Here is a 17,969-nt window from a genome sequence, read left to right as displayed (position 1 = left end):
TGAAATAGGAAATGTGCACAACATACTGACTCCCACTTAACCCTTTGCATGCTGGGTTGTCTGCTAAAATGTCGTCTGCTGAATTTGTAAAATTAGCATTTTCTTTGATTTTTTTCAAAGAATACTATCAGAATAGCAAACAGTTTGGATCCTGATGAGACGCCATGTTCTGTAGCGTCTCATCTGGATCCAAACTGTTTGCAAAGGCCTTCAAAATTGGGTTCCCACACTGAAAGGGTTAATGGGGGTATAACTGTTTCCCACTCAGAAGCGAAGTGAAAGTGGCTATAGGCAACCAGCATAAAACCAGAACAGCCAGCAAGTATAAATATATAACTCACAGTTTGTTAAGGTTTTACGCTGTTTGCTGCTCATCAGTATTGTAAGGTTTGAAATGATGCCTTAAAAAAGACTCCACTAAGAAAGGTCTTTATTTCAATCGGATTATTTTGCATATCTAAGTGGTAAAGAGTTAAAAAATGCTCCAAACCTGAAACAGTCTCCATTTCCAATCCTAGTATACTGATGAGCAGCAAACAATGTACAGCCTGAAAAGACGGCATGTTACTTGCATGCTGTTCTAGTTTTATGCTGGTTGCCTATAGCTTTTTACACTTTGCTTCTATAGCGGGAAAGGGTAAAAAAGCGCTGAGAAACTTGGTACTACCTTGAAGTTTGTGGTGGGCCAGGCAGAGCTGGGCATGATACAGAAGCGGCCATGTCCACCGTGATTCTTAAGGACGAACTGGGTCACCTGACAGCCTCCCACCAGGCAGTATCCGATATCCAGAACAGACGGAACTAAAATGGTACAAAATGGCATAAGACCCATTTTAGCATGACATAGTCAAATGGTACCAGAAGTTGCAATAATACTGTGCTCAAAAGCTTTGGGGTACATTTTTAGTTGAGCTTTTACATGCGAAAATGGATTTCATGCCATATGCGGCAAGCCAATGTCCAGACCAGCCTGTGAAGTCTGGTCAGTAGCTACCCTGTCTACTTATTAGACCATGAAACCTTGCTTTACTTTATAAGAAACATGGTAGTGCCTAACAAGTTGTTCAATAGGGCATGGTGGTTTGGAACTTTCCTTGCCGCACATGACAGAAGACCAATTTTTGTATGAAGCGAGTTAAATGATACAAAAAGTTGAAATAGGACTGCAGAAATATTGCTTGAAGATTAGTGTATATATTTTAAGTTGATATTGCAGAAAGATTCTTTAATTTTTTTAATTGTTTCTGGGTAAATTGCATTGATGAATTCTTGTATGATGTAAAGTGTGTAAACATCTGCAAAAAGTCAACTTTTTGCCTGTAAATGTCATCAATACTCTGTGATTTTCTTTGTAAATACAATATACTCATATTTTTAATAGAAGCTCTACTCTGTTTTATTAGTGAATCATAATTATCTCTTAATTCCCGTAACAGCTTTTCCCCAGTTTCTTTAAATAATCTTACTGTACCTTAATTAAAGCAAACTACACAGCATTTCATTTATCAAAGTCTAACAAGAATGCCTTTATCAAACAGTTCTCTCAATGACAGATAATTTAAGGCCCTCTATTAAAATTGAAAATGCAAATTGTTGGATGTAGATGGTGGAAATGAAAGTGGTTCACAGACAGCCAAACTTACTGGCTGATTTTCATTAACAAGCCTTAACCCTTAACCACTCATTAACACAATTTGAAGCATTTTTAGTCCTTTTGAAAATTCAGTTTATTTTAAGACCTTTCATACTTGATTCAAGATTAAAATCCTTAATTCCCAATTCTAAGATACTGATGAGTAGCAAACAGCATTAAACCTGAATAGACTGCATGTGACCTGAAGCTGCTCTTGTTTTATGCTGGTTTAAATCATATAGCCATTTTCACTTGTGAGTGGGAAAGAGTTAAACCATGCCATTGTTGATGCAAGGCATGACCAGACGGAATTTTATAATAAACAATGCTATCTTTGATGCAGGAAATAATCACAGGGAATTTAATGAATAAGAGCTGAAATTCACTCACCACACACTATGCCAAACTTGATGCTGGGCTTTGTAAAGCAGGAAGAACTTTATCAATGAAAGCAGAATATCCACTCACCAGTGAGTTTTGGTGGCGGTCTTCTACCCAGCAAGGGAACAATGATGGGCTCCCTGGACTGGGTCTGGATCTTGATCTCATCGTTGAAGTCGCGCAGGGAGTCTGGGTTGAAACGTACCGCATAGTGACAGCTCATCCCTGGCGCCACCAGGCCATGTTCACCCGGAAACTGGCCTGCAAGGGACACATTTGGGTTCATATTTTGGACATAATACTGTACAAAATATTGGCGTAAAGCTTTATTTTAGGCCTACTAAATCTTGGGCACTGGTTTATTTTCTCTAGAATAAAGTGTTAAGAATAGGAACAAGGCTGTAGGTGAGGTAGGCTTATAACGTTTTCTTGTTTTCAAGTTACTTTTTAACTATTTGTTTTACCTTGATAACATCAGAGGATTTGGGCTTATATTGACATATTCGAGTCCGTTTTTTTGCTAGTACAAGTACTTGGTGGCTTTGGAAAGATCCTCAGAATGCTCCATGAGAGGGAATCAACCACAAGACCTCCTGGTTGCAAGACTAACTGCATACAATTACACTTGTGTGACCTTGCTTTTCAAGTGATAATATCACAGTTTGGGCTAGCTTGCCTTGCTAATTGCAATGAATGCTGCAACAGAATTATATTAATTGTTTCAATATAAACTACAGCGCCAAACATTTCTATGCCATTATAGACTTATGGCATTACATTGTATGGTTTAGTAGATGATTTTTTAGAAGTTTTTAAATACAGAGAACGAAAATAAGAACCCACAAGGCAAGGCCAATTTAGCCAATGGCATGACAGATTTCAACAAACTTGGTGGATAACAACTTTATGTTGTTACAATCCAAATCTCAAACCTCTGGCTTTTACAGTTTAAGAGAAGATTTTTTCTTCATGTGACTCCTGGGGCGTGGACAAATTTGATCCCTGGGGCATTATTTGAAAAACGTTATACAGGACCACTACACTAAGCTAAAAACCAAACATCTAGGACCACAGATTCATAGTTTGGGAGAAGAATTTTTATGTCCCCCACTATAGTAGTGGGGGACATATTGTTTTTGCCCTGTCTGTTGGTTGGTTGGTCTGTCTGTCTGTCTGTCTGTCTGTTTGCGCCAACTTTAACATTTTGCAATAACTTTTGCTATATTGAAGATAGCAACTTCATATTTGGACTGCATGTGTATCTCATGAAGCTGCACATTTTGAGTGGCGAAAGGTCAAGGTCAAGGTCATCCTTCAAGGTCAGAGGTCAAATATATATGGCCAAAATCGCTCATTTTATGAATACTTTTGCAATATTGAAGATAGCAACTTGATATTTGGCATGCATGTGTATCTCATGGAGCTGCACATTTTGAGTGGTGAAAGGTCAAGGTCAAGGTCATCCTTCAAGGTCAGAGGTCAAATATATGTGGCCCAAATTGCTTATTTTATGAATACTTTTGCAATATTGAAGATAGCAACTTGATATTTGGCATGCATGTGTATCTCATTGAGCTGCACATTTTGAGTGGTGAAAGGTCAAGGTCATTCTTCAAGGTCAGAGGTCAAATATATGTGGCCCAAATCGCTTATTTTATGAATACTTTTGCGATATTGAAGATAGCAACCTGATATTTGGCATGCATGTGTATCTCATGAAGCTGCACATTTTGAGTAGTGAAAGGTCAAGGTCATCCTTCAAGGTCAAATATATGGGTCAAAATTGCGCATGTAATGTCACTTCTGCAATATTGAAGCTAGCAATTTTATATTTGAAATGCGTGTGTATCTCAATGAGCTGCACATTTCGAGTGGTGAAGGGTCAAGGTCATCCTACAAGGTCAAACATCATATAGGGGGACATTGTGTTTCACAAACACATCTTGTTTTAAGTTTGATCTATATACATATAAGGCAAACAATTTAAACCAAGGTCAGGGCCAATTTTGACACCAGGGGTATGATTTTATCACAATAAGTAGAGGATCACTATGTGATGTAAAATATCAAAATATCAAAGCTTTGGCATCTTATTATTTCAAGTCATTTAAGAGGAAAAGATTAAGATTGTTTAACCTCAATTTTCTATATTTATCAATCTATATAAATTACATGAACCCAAGAATGTGTCCGATTTTGACCCCGCCAGCATGACTTGAACACACTTTATAGAGGACTACTGTACAAAATTACTAAGCAAATATGAAACCTTATGCTTTAAGAGGAGAACATTTTCTTTATTTAAATGTGATCTTGGTGCTGGGACCTTAGTATGCAACGGTCAATAAAGATTTGAGCAGCTATGGAAGAGGGACAGAGAGAAAATTACATTTCCTGAGAAGATCATGAAAGTCTGCCCAGTGGTTTAGGATGATAAGTTAACACACAACAGAAAATCAGTGATCATAATAGCTCACCCTGTGAATTTATGTAAAGGTGAGCTAAAAACAAATATAAGCATCATTTAACACATGAGCCTCGCTTGTAAAAACAGGGTTAAATGCAAGTGCTAAAATAGACATCCCTGATAAGCCTGTGCAGCCCAAACAGGCTAATCAGGGACAACACTTTCCCCCTTAATAGGATTTTCGCAAACAAGAGACTTCCATTAAACTAAAAATACCATACAAGCGGAAATTGTCTGCACAGGCTAATCTTGGATGACCCTTTACGCACATGCATTAAACCCCCGTTTCACAGTGCGAGGCAAATAAAGTCTATTCAAGTCTTAATGTTCCCTACCTAAGCCTATGGAGAAGTACGTGGTAGATGCAGGCAGAGCACGACATTGGCGGATACAGGATGACACATTTTTCAAGGTCAATGTCAGCTGAAATAAACAAAACACAAAAAGCTTTAAGACAAACATAAATCAGATTAACAGTTTATGTATTTACAGAAATCATGCTAGATCAATTGACATAAATGAAAAATTTCGCAAAACAAAATTAATGAGGAATTTTATGTCATCGAGAATTTTGTTTTCACAGACATATATACTTTGTGAACTGGTTTTTTTTACCCTCTGTTGTTTTTTGCAGTACATCTTGTAAGTTGTTTCTATTCCCTATAGTGCATTATTCATAAGACTATAAAGTAATCAAGACTCATGAATTAGCTGTGTAACCTGTCTCCTGATGGTGGTCATTTAAGGTAAGCTTTTTTAAAGCTGCATGATGAATTATAAAGTAACACTATTGCTATAGGGCCAAATGTGAGTCTGATCTTTAAGGAAGGGAGACGGATGCTACACTTAATGTAGTTTTACAATGGAATACATTTGTGCCAATTTATTTCAAAATCCATCAATATACTGCTATGTTATGGCCAAGACAGATATTTTCAATCAATTTATTGCCAACTTTGACCTTTAACCTTGAAAGTTTACCTTTGTGACAAGTTATATTAAAATTCATCAATATATAGCAATTTTATTGTTGAGACAGGAATCTTTAGACGGACATTCTAACACATTGACTGACCTACAGATCCACAGACAGACAGTGCGACTTCTAAATGCCACCTTCCTAAAGGGGGAGGGCAATACACAATTCTACTACTTCCACTTAAAGATAAAGTCTAGAAACTGAATAAATATAAAATATTGCACTTTGATTCCACACCAAATTTAAACAACTGCCAAACTTTTTAAATGAGAAAATAACATATAATTGGCAACTTTCAGTGTATGTGCCCTGGTTTACATAATGTGAGCAATTATTGTGACTCACCTCATACACCTGTCCAATCTTGTAGTTGGTGAATACTACAGCCGGGGGTGATACCAGGAACACCTGTGACGGCTCCTTAGGCCTGCAACATGCAATCATGAATGTATACGGGCCGCCTCAATCTGGGAAAACTGGGCTTTATTTATGTGCATAAAGCAATCTGCACAGGATAATCAGGGACGACACTAAACCTGACTTTTGCTAAGAAGAGACTTCCTATCAATCAAAAATAATAATAACAAGCAAATCATTGCATTATCCCTCGCGAATATGCTTCTGGACACAAAAGTGTTATATTTGACACTCAAAAAAGCATTTTTTCAAGATACAAAGGGCCATAACTCCGTTATTAACAGATGGTGTACAATGCCATTTGGCATGCATCATCCTAGTATCCATATGTATACTCATACCAAGTTTCAATGAAATCCGTCAAAGCACTTTGAAGATATGGCTTCGGACAGACGGAAAGATGGACGGAAAGGCGGACGGACAGCGCCAAAACAATATCCCTCCGCCGATGGCTGGGTATAATAACAAGAGCACCGCATTACGGGTGCCACGCTCGGCTGAGGGTGCAGTTTTGAAAAGTAAAAGCTTGTCAGATTTTTTTGATTTTTTTTAGAGGTCACAGTGATTTTGACCTTTGACCTAGTGACCCAAAAATGGGTGTTGCATGTATAACTCATCAAGGTGCAGCTACATATGAAGTTTCAAAGTTGTAGGCTGAAGCACTTTGATTTTAGAGTCAACATTCAAAACCTTGACAAAATGTTAAGGTTTTAGCACGACACGGACGACGATGGACAAGACACAACACGACGAGCTGGCTATGACAATACCTCGGGTTTTCTCCGAAAACAGCCGAGTTAATAATAGAGGATAATCAGGGACGACACTTACCGCCAAAACCAGACTTTTGCTAAGGAGAGACTTCCTATCAATCAAAAATACAATAAAAGCAGAAAGTGTCCTCCCTGTTTTCGCAATCTGTGATAAATGGTTCTAGCAGATGTCTTTTCATTGAAAGAAGGTTTGCATGGGTTTCTGCAGGTTTTTGGTGTTTACTACTCAAAACGTTATTCGTTAAATAATTCAAAAGCACACAACAGACTTTCAAAAGCGATCCTTACTCGGGAGAGGTTTCTGGCTTCTGCTGAATTCCCACCTCTTTGGGCTTTGCCTTCTGCATTTTGATCAGAGAGGCCTTGCCAGGGGGCAGGGCTGATGGGGGAATGTAGCGAGGATTGCGCTGATAGTTGGTCATCGCATTCTGTGGAGGGACGATATTCTGATTATATACGTCTTCTCAGTGGGGGAAATTTTAAAATGTATAAAGATGATACTGTTTTTAATTGATATTCTGACCATCACATTTTACAGTGTTAAGTTCACCACTGAATAGTTAGTGTAAAGTTCACCACTGCATAATAAAGGTTCAAATTGATTTACCTAAAATAATTTAAATGTCATAGTTCAATACAGCATGAAACTCATGTACCAGGTAATCACTTTTTGGTCATTGTAATATCTTTAATGAAGATCAAATAACAAGGTTTCATAGTTTAACAGTTTAGGTTTAAGTATTACTAAAATATATTCTTAAATGTTTAAATGTTTGAAGGAATAAATTACAGTCGAAACTGACCTAACGGCCACCTGAAATTACCGGTCACCTGCAGACAACGGTCAGTCTGGAATCCCACCGACGAAAAACACTCTATATTACAATTGAATTTAACGGCCACCTGACCATAACGGCCAACGGCCACTATATTTCACTCCGAAATTCATGTTTGACCTGAAATCAACGGTCAGGCGTCAGTCGTCTCGAGTCGCGAAAATTAAAAACACAGCACATTAATTGTTCGTTTTTTTTGTGTTAAAAGCGTCTGAAAGCGGTAATTGTCTTTGATATTATAAAAGCAGCCCGCTGCGAGTAAACAAATTATAAGGTGTTGAGAAGGTTTCTTTTCCGGGGATAATTGTGGTGGTATCTTCAAAAGAAAATATGTCAGAGTTTATGACTTGTTTAAAGTAATTATCTCTTAATTAAATGACCACTATTCCTTTGAATTAGAACGGTACAATTACACCGTACTATCGGTTTTTGACACCGAATCCGCTTTTTAGACTTTTACGGACGTGACGTCAACGGAACGTGACAAGCTTTATTTACTGAATGAATGAGATGCATGAATAAACAATTATACCAGCGTTGATAAAGTCATTGCTTTAATTTAACAATATGAAATTAAATCAATCTAAAAGATAGTATTGTCTATTTTTCAATGTACACGCGTAAGTTAATGCTGTTATTATGCTTTGTTTATGCAATGAGCATTTGTTTTACACTGTATGCAAACGACTGGGTGGGGTAACGACGTAGTAATACTACCAACTGACCAACCTTCTGAAAATTGTGATCCGAATTCAACGGTCACCTGTGGACAACGGTCACTTTAATCATTTCCCTTGACTGACCGCTGAATTCAGGTTTGACTGTAAATCGGTTTTATGGCAAATTTCCCCACAAACAAATCGTTTAGACGAAAACAGCATCGTTATTTTATAACAAGTAAAATTCATTAAAAAGATTAAAAATAATGGTCACAAATGATGAGGCACATGATGGTTACCAGATTTTTCAGACTTATTCTTTCTCTCTCCCTCTGGTCTTCATTCAGCTGTTGCTTCCAGGCATCGTTCTTTGGGAATTTGCCCTGCAATTGACAGCAAAACTCTGTCCAACTCTATGGAAGTTAATTTGGTCTTTAACCCTTTGCATGCTGGGAAATTTGTCGTCTGCTAAAATATTGTCTGCTGAATTTCTAAAATTAGCATTTTCTTCCATTTTTTCAAAGAATACTATAAAAATAGCAAATAGTTTGGATTCTGATGAGACGCCATGTTTTGTGGCGTCTCATCTGGATCCAAACTGTTTGCAAAGGCCTTTAACATTCGGTTTCAGCGCTAAAAGGGTTAAGAGTTTGTTTTTTTAAAGAATAAACTGTGTTCATTATTGTACCATATTCTCATTACACTTTTTATGAGGAAAAGTAAAATGTGATATTTACCTTAAATATGATTTAATTTACATCATATTTTCTGTACCAGTTGTGTGAATACAGATAGACCTGAAGACTATGCACAGAATTAAATTAAAACAAAAAATTGGACATAAAAGTAATATTTGTTATGCATTTTAATAAAACAAAACAAAAAAAACCTTATACATGTATTTTTATTACAAAAGCATCCATTTTCTCAGAAGAAGACTTAAGGATTGATTGGAAATTCAAGACACATTAAGGTTTGTTTGTTTGTTTATTTAGATTTTCTTCTTTTGCAACAGTATTTCAGTTATATAATGGTGGTCAGTTAACCTACGAACACTTTCCTGGAGTAGCAGGTTTGCCATTACAAAGTGTACATACTTCTTACAGTAACTGACAAATGCCAGATTTTAAATCCTTCTAACTTCAAAGCAAAAGTAAAAATGGCTATGTGTAAACAGCATAAAACCAGAACAGCCTGCGAGTTACTCGTAGTCTGTTCAGGTTTTATGCTGTTTGCTGCTCATCAGTATCTAAGGTTTGGAGATTAAGCCTTAAAAACTTGAATGTACCAGTAGTAAGAATGGTCCTAAAGTAAATATAACTTTGTAAGGGACTACAAATGCGTGAAAATACAAATCTAAGTGGTAAAGGGTTACTCAGAGGTAGGGGAAAACTGGCTGTAGAAAATTTTCACAACCAATCAACACAAAAATGACGTTGCAGAGCCAGAAATTTTTGCTGTAATGCTCTCCTCTGCAGTCCAGCGCTTTACTTACTGTTCTAGCCAGCCTGGTTGAGGTGTTTTGAGGCATTCAATTACTCTTCACACAAAACACCCAACAAAAAACAACAACTTGAGATTTCATAGAAAATTACCCATAAAAATAACTTCTTTTTTTTACAAAATCAGAAATCGTGTCCACAAAATCGTTATATTTTTTAAATCACCAAATTTCATGCCAGCGAATATGAACAATTTTGCAGTATTTTAGATTTCATTTTACACACCTGCTGTTGCATGAGTTCCCTCTGTCCCTCAGTCATCAAGGGCTCCTCTGAGATGATACTGCAGATGTCGGAGTGACTTCCTGCTGGCGAGGGAGGCGGTGACCCAGGTGGCAGGAAGAGGTCATCGCGCGTGTGCTGACGTGACGTCAGAGTGTCACGCGCATAGCTGGGAATCTTCTCAGCTGAGAATATAGGAATCATGTTTGGTATGGTAATTTACTAATAAAATCATCAAGGGTATTGCAATTTAGGTTTACACAACTAAAACAAGGAAATACCTTTGATTGTGTGTTTTTGACTTCATAAGCTTGATTTCAATAACAAATACTTAAATTATGTCAGAAATTAGGCAAATATTATGTAATTGATAATAAGTGTTTAATTAGAATCATTAAGAGAATGGCAATTTAGTTTTCAATGCTAGCATAAGGTCAGTCAGGTAAGAGCATAGCAATGGACCTTCTCAGCTTGGAATAGAGAATTTTTTAATTTATCATTATCTTATTGTTGATTATTAAGTAATTCAATACTTTTTTAAGATAAAGGATTTTTTATCAAAGCGTTTATGAGCTGGCAGAAAGTCAGTGTGTTAATGATATTGAAGAACCAGTAATTTTATTGTAATTTCAGCATAATTACAAAATAGGATGGTTGATATTTTCTTCGCAATTAAATAATGTAAGTAAAACGAACTCGTTAAAATGGAGTGTCGAGTGTGAAACTGTAGTACCTCATACAGCCCCTAAACGTTTTCTTAAGTGGATGTTTAGAATATGAAACCTTAAACATTTGAGTCTTGCACTGAGTAAAGGGGACTTAATGCTATGCCAAAATGCATCCAAGATTCGGCTTATCAGGTACAACACTTTCCGATGAGACTGGATTTTTGTTAAGTAGAGACTTTCCTATACACAAAAATTTCCATACTGCGGACTGCACAGGATAATCTGAGAGGACACTTTACGCACATGCAATAAACACAATTTTCCCAGAGCGAGGCGCAATTTGTTTTCCAATTAACGTACCTGCAGGTGGTGGTACGGGTGGAGGCTCCTCAGTGGCATAGTCAGAAGGGGTCAGCAGGTGGTGACGCTGTAGCAGGTTTGTGTCCAGACAGCTACGAAAGTGGGATCGAACTGGAATTATCAGGTTGCATGTAATGAGTATGCAGCAGTCCTAGTCACATATAAGCTTTTCTTAGTAACATTAAAGTAATTACTTAATCTTGAAGCTGGCTTTTTTTCTTATTAAAAATAAAGTTATTTTAAAATATTTAAAACTTAAACAAACGAAAAACATTAAACATTTATGCACAAAATATTTTTATTTGTAAATAATCAATATAATCATTGCAATTGTTCTCTTTTCAAGTATGACTAAAGTGATGACAATATGAACCTTGGACTGAGAAGTGGCAAATCTGGATGCATTCATACTATTATGATTTTGACAACCATGACAAACATTTTAAGCAGTTTGTCTTTACTTTCGATTTTTAAAAAGGTGGACTATAAGAGTGTATACATAAATTTTAGAATTTTTAACAAACCTTACATGAAAACAGTGACTAGGTTTCTTAGTTGCATAGTTCAGTATCAATGTGAATTTTGAATCACTTTGTCGCTCTTGAAACATTTCAGTAAGTACACCTATACCCCATCATTGCAATGTTTCTGTGTAAGTAATAAAGTAAATAATTATCCTATCAAAGACCACTTTTACAGCAAGTTAATGGTGTCATATGAGGTAAAACTATGCATGTTGGGCACACTTTCATATGCTCAAAACAATTACACAGTGACAATTTATGCGTATTCTAAACTGGTGAACAAAGTGATCCATATTTAAAAAAAATATTTATACAAGTATGCATTTATTATTTTGAAGTTCACATTTTTGTCTGTATAAACATTTACATAACACAACACATGTAACATCAACCAATGTACCAATATTAATTCAAACTGTGCACAACTTACCTCCCTTTATTGGGCCTATTAAATTAATTATTGTGATAATAATTTCCAGAATACATCATATGTAATATTGCTGAAGAAAACTGAACTACTTGATGAGCACTAAAGTAATCCTAGATTTTTGTTGAAAATAGTTTATGTTTAATAGGTCAATTAAAAGATTTGTAAGATATTGTGTTTGTTATGACAACAACTCATGTATCTAACACATTACATGTAATGTATCTTTACAGCAATTGGATTTTTCATTTAAGAAAATTAACTTGATCCAAACTACTAGCTAGCTAAATATTCAATATCCACCCCACGCTACCCATGGATACAAATTAGCAGAAGCAAAAACGCCAATTGCCCCCTTAAATTTATCGTGGTCCATAGTTTTTAGTAGTAAATGCCCTCCATACAAGAAGTATTAAACAACAAAAGCAGGCCATTCTTGGTCAAAAGGACAGTTTAAAACCCTGCTACATGTACCTCAGGGCTTCCCCTGGATCAAAAGTTTCTTTAGCCAAATAGATCAATTTGTAGCCATTGGGTAATTTGGCGAATGGCAGAGTAAGCCCTGTACCTGGTGGCAATCCCAGTTCTGGGTAGGAGTCACAGGTCTCTGCAACCCTGTTGAGTTCCCTCTCATCAGCTGACATAGCTCTGGCCTGGGCCTGCATAATATGCCGCTCTAGCATGGCTGCTTCCTCCATCCTTCTCTGACGCTCGTCAAAAACCTAGCATTCACAGAACAAACAGTTTTTGCTGGAATAATTCCCATAGAAAGGTTAATTATACTACACAGTTAGTTCTTTTTAATGCATGACATTTATAAACAAATTATATTTGTGCCTAGCCCTGTGAAAAGGGGGTTTAATTCATGTGCCCAAAGTGTTGTCCAAATCAGGGATGACACTTTCCGCCTACACTTGATTTTTGCTAATAAGAGACTTTCTTGAAACAAAACATACATAAAAGCAGAACGTGTTGTCCCTGATTAGCCTGTGCAAACTGCACAGGCTATTCTGGGAGGACACTGTACTCACATGCATAAAACCCCGTTTTCACACAGCAAGGCTCATTCTAATTACCTTTTGCAATGCATCCACATATCTTTCATGGTATGGGTCATCGCCCCCTTTGGAGACCTTCAGATTTCTCACAGTGTCTGGGCCAATGGCATCCCTAGTGAAGAGCTCTCTGAAACTCTTCACTAATATATGCCTCACATCTTGGGATTTACCCGTTGATGGCCTTTGCAGGTACATAGAGGGCTCATCTCCTCTTGATTTTTGTCCTGGCATCTTGAGGCACTAATATGAAACATGACAATTAGGCACGCAACATTTCAAACAATAATGTACAAACAAACAAGACATTCATTGTAAAAATGTGCATTTGTCATTCTTGGAACAAAAGAAATGATGTACTACAATTGCAAGTTCAAATACAGTTTGTTCATATTCAGGCAATTACATGACTGCTTAGTGCCAGCATGGCAGATCCCATTAAGTTTGAACAGATTTTGCAAAGACTCAAATTCTGTATATGGTGTGCCTGACTCTGCCGTGTTTCTTCACAGAATAAAGTGAAATAAGAAAATTTATTGGATGGTATTTGTAACTTACTCAACTTGAGTTAATCGAAAATATTTTCATTAAGTTAGAAATTAGACAACCCAAAATCTAGATGTCTTAAAACATGATATTGGCTGTCTCTTGAGGTAAGTGGCTTAAATAAGCCCTTGAAGGCCTTCTGATGAATAATAAGCGGTTATGATTGCATCATTTGTTTGATTTTACCTGTTCAACTACTTTGTTTATTTACTGCTTCCAGGGCTTTCCCTTCCTTATAGTTTGTGTGTGCCGAATTCTACTCTTTTTGGCAAAATTCTACTTATTTTTGGTTATTTTATGGGTATTTATGAAGGAAAACTTGTAGGAAAACAGAATTTTCTGTAGCCACATTGGTCAATTTGTAGCTATTTGCCAATTTGGCAAATGAAAGACTCTTAGCTCTTGCTTCTTCAACCTAGCCTAGACGCATCTGAATTACTTTGACCTAGTCCATATAAACATACTCCCAGAGCCTTTGATAATTCTTGCTTTTGTGGCTCTGGGAGTACATATGCACCCCCCTCATAAACACAATGGCAGTTTTGAGCACAGATTTTGTGTCCATCACTAAACAGACGTTGTTGGTTACCAATTAGAGAAAGCGATAAATTAACTTCAAAGACACATTAAATTTACCTGAATGGAAGCCTATGGACGTTATCTTTTGCATGCAACCTTAAATACACGACGATATTTAACACACTATTCTTGCTTAAATTTTCATTTTGAAATTGGGAACAATGTAAATATTCAACGACTGTTCGACATCGTTACAGACTTAGTTTACATCAAATATGATGATGTGCAAAACACTGGTGTACAACAACCTATAACTGATTGTGACACTTTTTGTAGGCTTCATTACAACAGTTCCTTACATGGTGGATAGAGTGTACGAAAGCATAACAAAGTACATGAACAGCAATCATTTCTTGCTTTAATGGTACCATTTGCATGAGTTTGTGCTTAAGACAGGTAAACGTTGATAAGTTTTTGCAGTATCAATGTTCCTTAGCCTTTGCAGTGGTGGTAAAATTTTGCACCTTTTGGCAATAAACGGTGCATTGCAACTCTCAGCAACCCTTTGGGTTATAAAGCTGAGAGCTGAATTATTGCAACTATATGTATACTGTAACACATCCCCAGGGCCAGGCATGCCAGGGGTCCTGTCTGTAGTAAAAGTAAGGTCACTTCCAACAGCCTTGCTGTTGGGCTAGCTCTTTAGCGACGTGGTTAAAAGTGTCTGACTACCACTCTGGAGGTGGTAAGTTCAATCCCCGGCCTGAGCTCAGTATTTTCACATTAATGGCGACGAGGCAAACTAAGAACTGTGAATGCGGGAATGGGTCTGAGCTGTTTAATGGTTTCTGGTAGGGCCATGCGGTAGCAAGACATGCTGTAGCGGGCGTGTCTGGCCCTTGAAACATTACAAGGGGGAGGAGTGTATTAAAAGTAAGGTCACTTCCAACAGCCTTGCTGTTGGGCTATCTCTTTAACGACGTGGTTAAAAGTGTCTGACTACCACTCTGGAGGTGGTAAGTTCAATCCCCGGCCTGAGCTCAGTATTTTCACATTATGTCTGTGACAATAGACATTGCAAATTCACTTTATAGCTTTATAGCAAACCTGAAGTTAATAGAATTAGTGGGAGAAAATGAATTTCAGTAGTGTCTATAAAGGTAACTAGCAATATTGTCGACTTACAGATCTTTAATTAAGCGTTATCTAGATGAAAATCCGTTTTGTTTACATTCGTCGTCAGGTGCGCTTCGATTCTTCTTTTTGAAGAGCGGTCAAAACGGTCACTTAGAGAACGGTCACCAACGAATTGGACAAAAATTCAATTTGTAAGTAAAAATTACATCAATATTTGCTTCCAATTTTGAAACATAATTGTTATGCAAATCAAAGGGTAATAATTATTTATTGTATCTACAAGACAATTAACCGTTACGGTTTACAATTAAAATGACCACAGGTTAAATGGAGCTAGTCAATAAGCAAGCAATGAAACTCAGGAGAAAAGACTTCTTGTATCCCATACTTTTATAACAGAATATGAACAATAAAGTGTGTAAAGTGTCTACTGAAAATTTCAAACAAACGAGGTGTAAGAAAGATCGTTAAAATGTTTATTCGTATGACATAAAATAGCTATACTTTCAAAGAAATGTCGATTCCTTAAGATGTGCTCATTTCTTTTTTATTGGATAACGAGTAATATAATATTTAACATTAACCCTTTAGGAATAAATATAACAATATAACATCATGAATGACTTAAACTATTGTATAATAAACACTGAAAACGTTGTTTATAGCATAAGTAAACAACTTAGTTGTGGATGTTGCGAAAGAATGGTTAAGAATATGGGGTTTCTAAATCATGAATAAATCGTAAAAAGTAAATAAATCGATTTCATAACACCGATTTCATAGTCAATCATTTTTGTGAAATAGATGGTATCCGTTTTATAAAGTGTTGACAATTATAATTATTTTCATTTTTTTAGCGTGACTGTGTGTCGGTGCATAAGTTTTAACATGCCATACGATTGTATAGATTGCACTTGCGATGCGAATGATGTGGAGGAAATAGCAGCCTGTCTCTTGTGATCCATGTGACAGGCGGCAATATTGTGAACGCATAACAGGTACATGTATATATGTATAAAAAGTGTTATCTCATTTTTGGCATTTCATTATGGTTGTATCTACATGTAAAAAGTTGCATAATGTTCATGTTTTAAGCTTTCATTTATACCTAATTACACCTTCCCAACATACCTTATTACTTTCCAACATAAAACAACCGACGCAGAAAGCGCGAATGCATTGAACAACTTATGATCTAGACATATTTTTTACTGCTGCTGGCACATATTACAGCAAGTCAACACTGTGAATTGAAATTAACATTTCCTTATCGTTTACTTAGCAGATGCAAAAATAGTGTATTTGTAAAGTAAATCAGATCACCAAACCTTCGCAACATGTTTATAGAACTATTATAATTACGGGATTTTGTAAGGGCCGGTCATTGTTTGGTATACTGGATTACAATGGTGAGAAAACGGTAAGAAAAAGCAAAATCATTGTGCGAGATTAGGCTAGGGCCGGGCATTGCTTGGTAGTATTGACTGGATTACAGTGGTGAGAAAACGGTAAGAAAAAGAAAAATCATCGTGCGAGATTAAGAGATCACTATGCTAAAACGCGAGATTTACGATGCGAGATCACGACGGTAATATTGCGGTCTTTTAAGCCAAAGTCTCACTATTGCCGGTAGAGCTCAGGTCCATCCCGGTTTGCTTACGCTGGTCGACCGGCGAGAACCGGGATGATTGGTATAATTTTTTTAACGCGGTCACACTATTTCCCGGTGCCGCCCCGGCTGATGCCGGTCAACAGCCCGGCAGTGTCAACCCCGGACTGGCTACGGTTTATCTCGGTGAAGCCCCGGCAGAGCCCCGGTTGTCGCCGGTAATGCTCCGTTTGAGATCCGATGAAAGCCGGCAGCGTCCCGGTAGCGTCCTTGCAGCGTCCCGGCAGAGCCCCGGTATACCATAACTCCGCCGGCACTCACCGGGGTTATACCGGCATCAGACCCTCGGCAGAGCTACGGCAACGCCCCGGTTTAACCCCGGTCGTCGCCGGTAATTCCCCGGCGGAGCCCGGTTAATACCGTTGGCGTCCCGGCAGAGCGCTGGTTTACTTATGTACTGTAGCTATACCGGGACTCTGCCAGCATTCACCGGGGCTCCACCGGGGCGTTGTCGTAGCTCTGCCGGGGTCCGTATGGGCCCCGGTTGAGCTACGGTGCCGTCCCGGTTGCTCGCGGTGCCACGCCGATCATTGCCGGTCCTTCCCGGTGACTCCCGGAGGTATTAAACATTGTAATACTTTCCCGGTGGAGCATCGGTTGTCCCCGGTTCATCCCGGTGGAGCCCCGGTTCATCTCGGTAGAGCACCGGTTCGTCCCGGTAGATGCTTGATCACGCACCGGGGCTCCGCCGGCATCATAGTAAGACTGGGCCTTTAAATCGACATCTAGTGTCTTCGTAACGGTATTCCGTTATAATAACTCTTTGCGAAATTATGATGCGGGAACACAAGATCAGATGCGAGATCGCGGTAGTAATACCTCGATCTCGCATCGTAATCTCGTTCCTTCGCATCATGTTTTTGCTTTTTCGTCGTTACTTTTTCAAAAAAAGAAAATACGAGAACACGATGCGCGATCATGATACTAATATCGCAATCTCGCATCGTATGCTCGAACTTCGAATCATGATATTTCGATGCCGCATCGTATTCTCGCACGTTCGCATCGTGATTTCATACTATCGACTTTTCAATTACAAGAACGAAAAAGCATGATGCTAAGGCACGTGATTACGGTGTATTGTCTCGGTATCACGCTTCGAGATTGCGATAATACAGCGTGAGATAGCGAAACAACGATGCGCAATCACGATACTTCTATAGCGATGTTGCATTAATTGTGTCTAAGTGATCGC

General features: G+C 37.8%; 1 protein-coding gene across 7 annotated transcripts in view; it reads right to left on the bottom strand.

Annotated features, from left to right (window-relative positions):
* Positions 1-15,234, bottom strand: part of LOC127855227 (deleted in lung and esophageal cancer protein 1-like) — a 58,807-nt gene extending 43,573 nt beyond the window's left edge. For 6 of the 7 annotated variants that reach the window (XM_052390644.1, XM_052390647.1, XM_052390649.1 and 3 more), the window contains exons 1-12: positions 15,154-15,234; positions 12,925-13,146; positions 12,417-12,570; positions 11,852-11,866; positions 10,898-11,008; positions 9,873-10,054; positions 8,445-8,528; positions 6,939-7,078; positions 5,806-5,887; positions 4,817-4,904; positions 2,102-2,275; positions 668-801 (exon numbers count right to left, since the gene is read on the bottom strand). In XM_052390644.1, coding sequence (XP_052246604.1) covers positions 668-801; positions 2,102-2,275; positions 4,817-4,904; positions 5,806-5,887; positions 6,939-7,078; positions 8,445-8,528; positions 9,873-10,054; positions 10,898-11,008; positions 11,852-11,866; positions 12,417-12,570; positions 12,925-13,137 — 1,377 coding nt within the window. In that variant the 5' untranslated portion in view covers positions 13,138-13,146; positions 15,154-15,234. The remainder of the gene's footprint in view (positions 1-667; positions 802-2,101; positions 2,276-4,816; positions 4,905-5,805; positions 5,888-6,938; positions 7,079-8,444; positions 8,529-9,872; positions 10,055-10,897; positions 11,009-11,851; positions 11,867-12,416; positions 12,571-12,924; positions 13,147-15,153) is intronic. The other variant, XM_052390645.1, reaches the window with a different exon arrangement.
* Between the last annotated feature and the right edge of the window lie 2,735 nt (positions 15,235-17,969).

This window comes from Dreissena polymorpha, chromosome 13, assembly GCF_020536995.1.
Source record: "Dreissena polymorpha isolate Duluth1 chromosome 13, UMN_Dpol_1.0, whole genome shotgun sequence".
NCBI classification, from domain to species: domain Eukaryota; kingdom Metazoa; phylum Mollusca; class Bivalvia; order Myida; family Dreissenidae; genus Dreissena; species Dreissena polymorpha.
The sequence above is the reverse complement of the archived record's forward strand: the minus strand, read 5'-3'. Positions and strand labels throughout refer to the sequence as shown.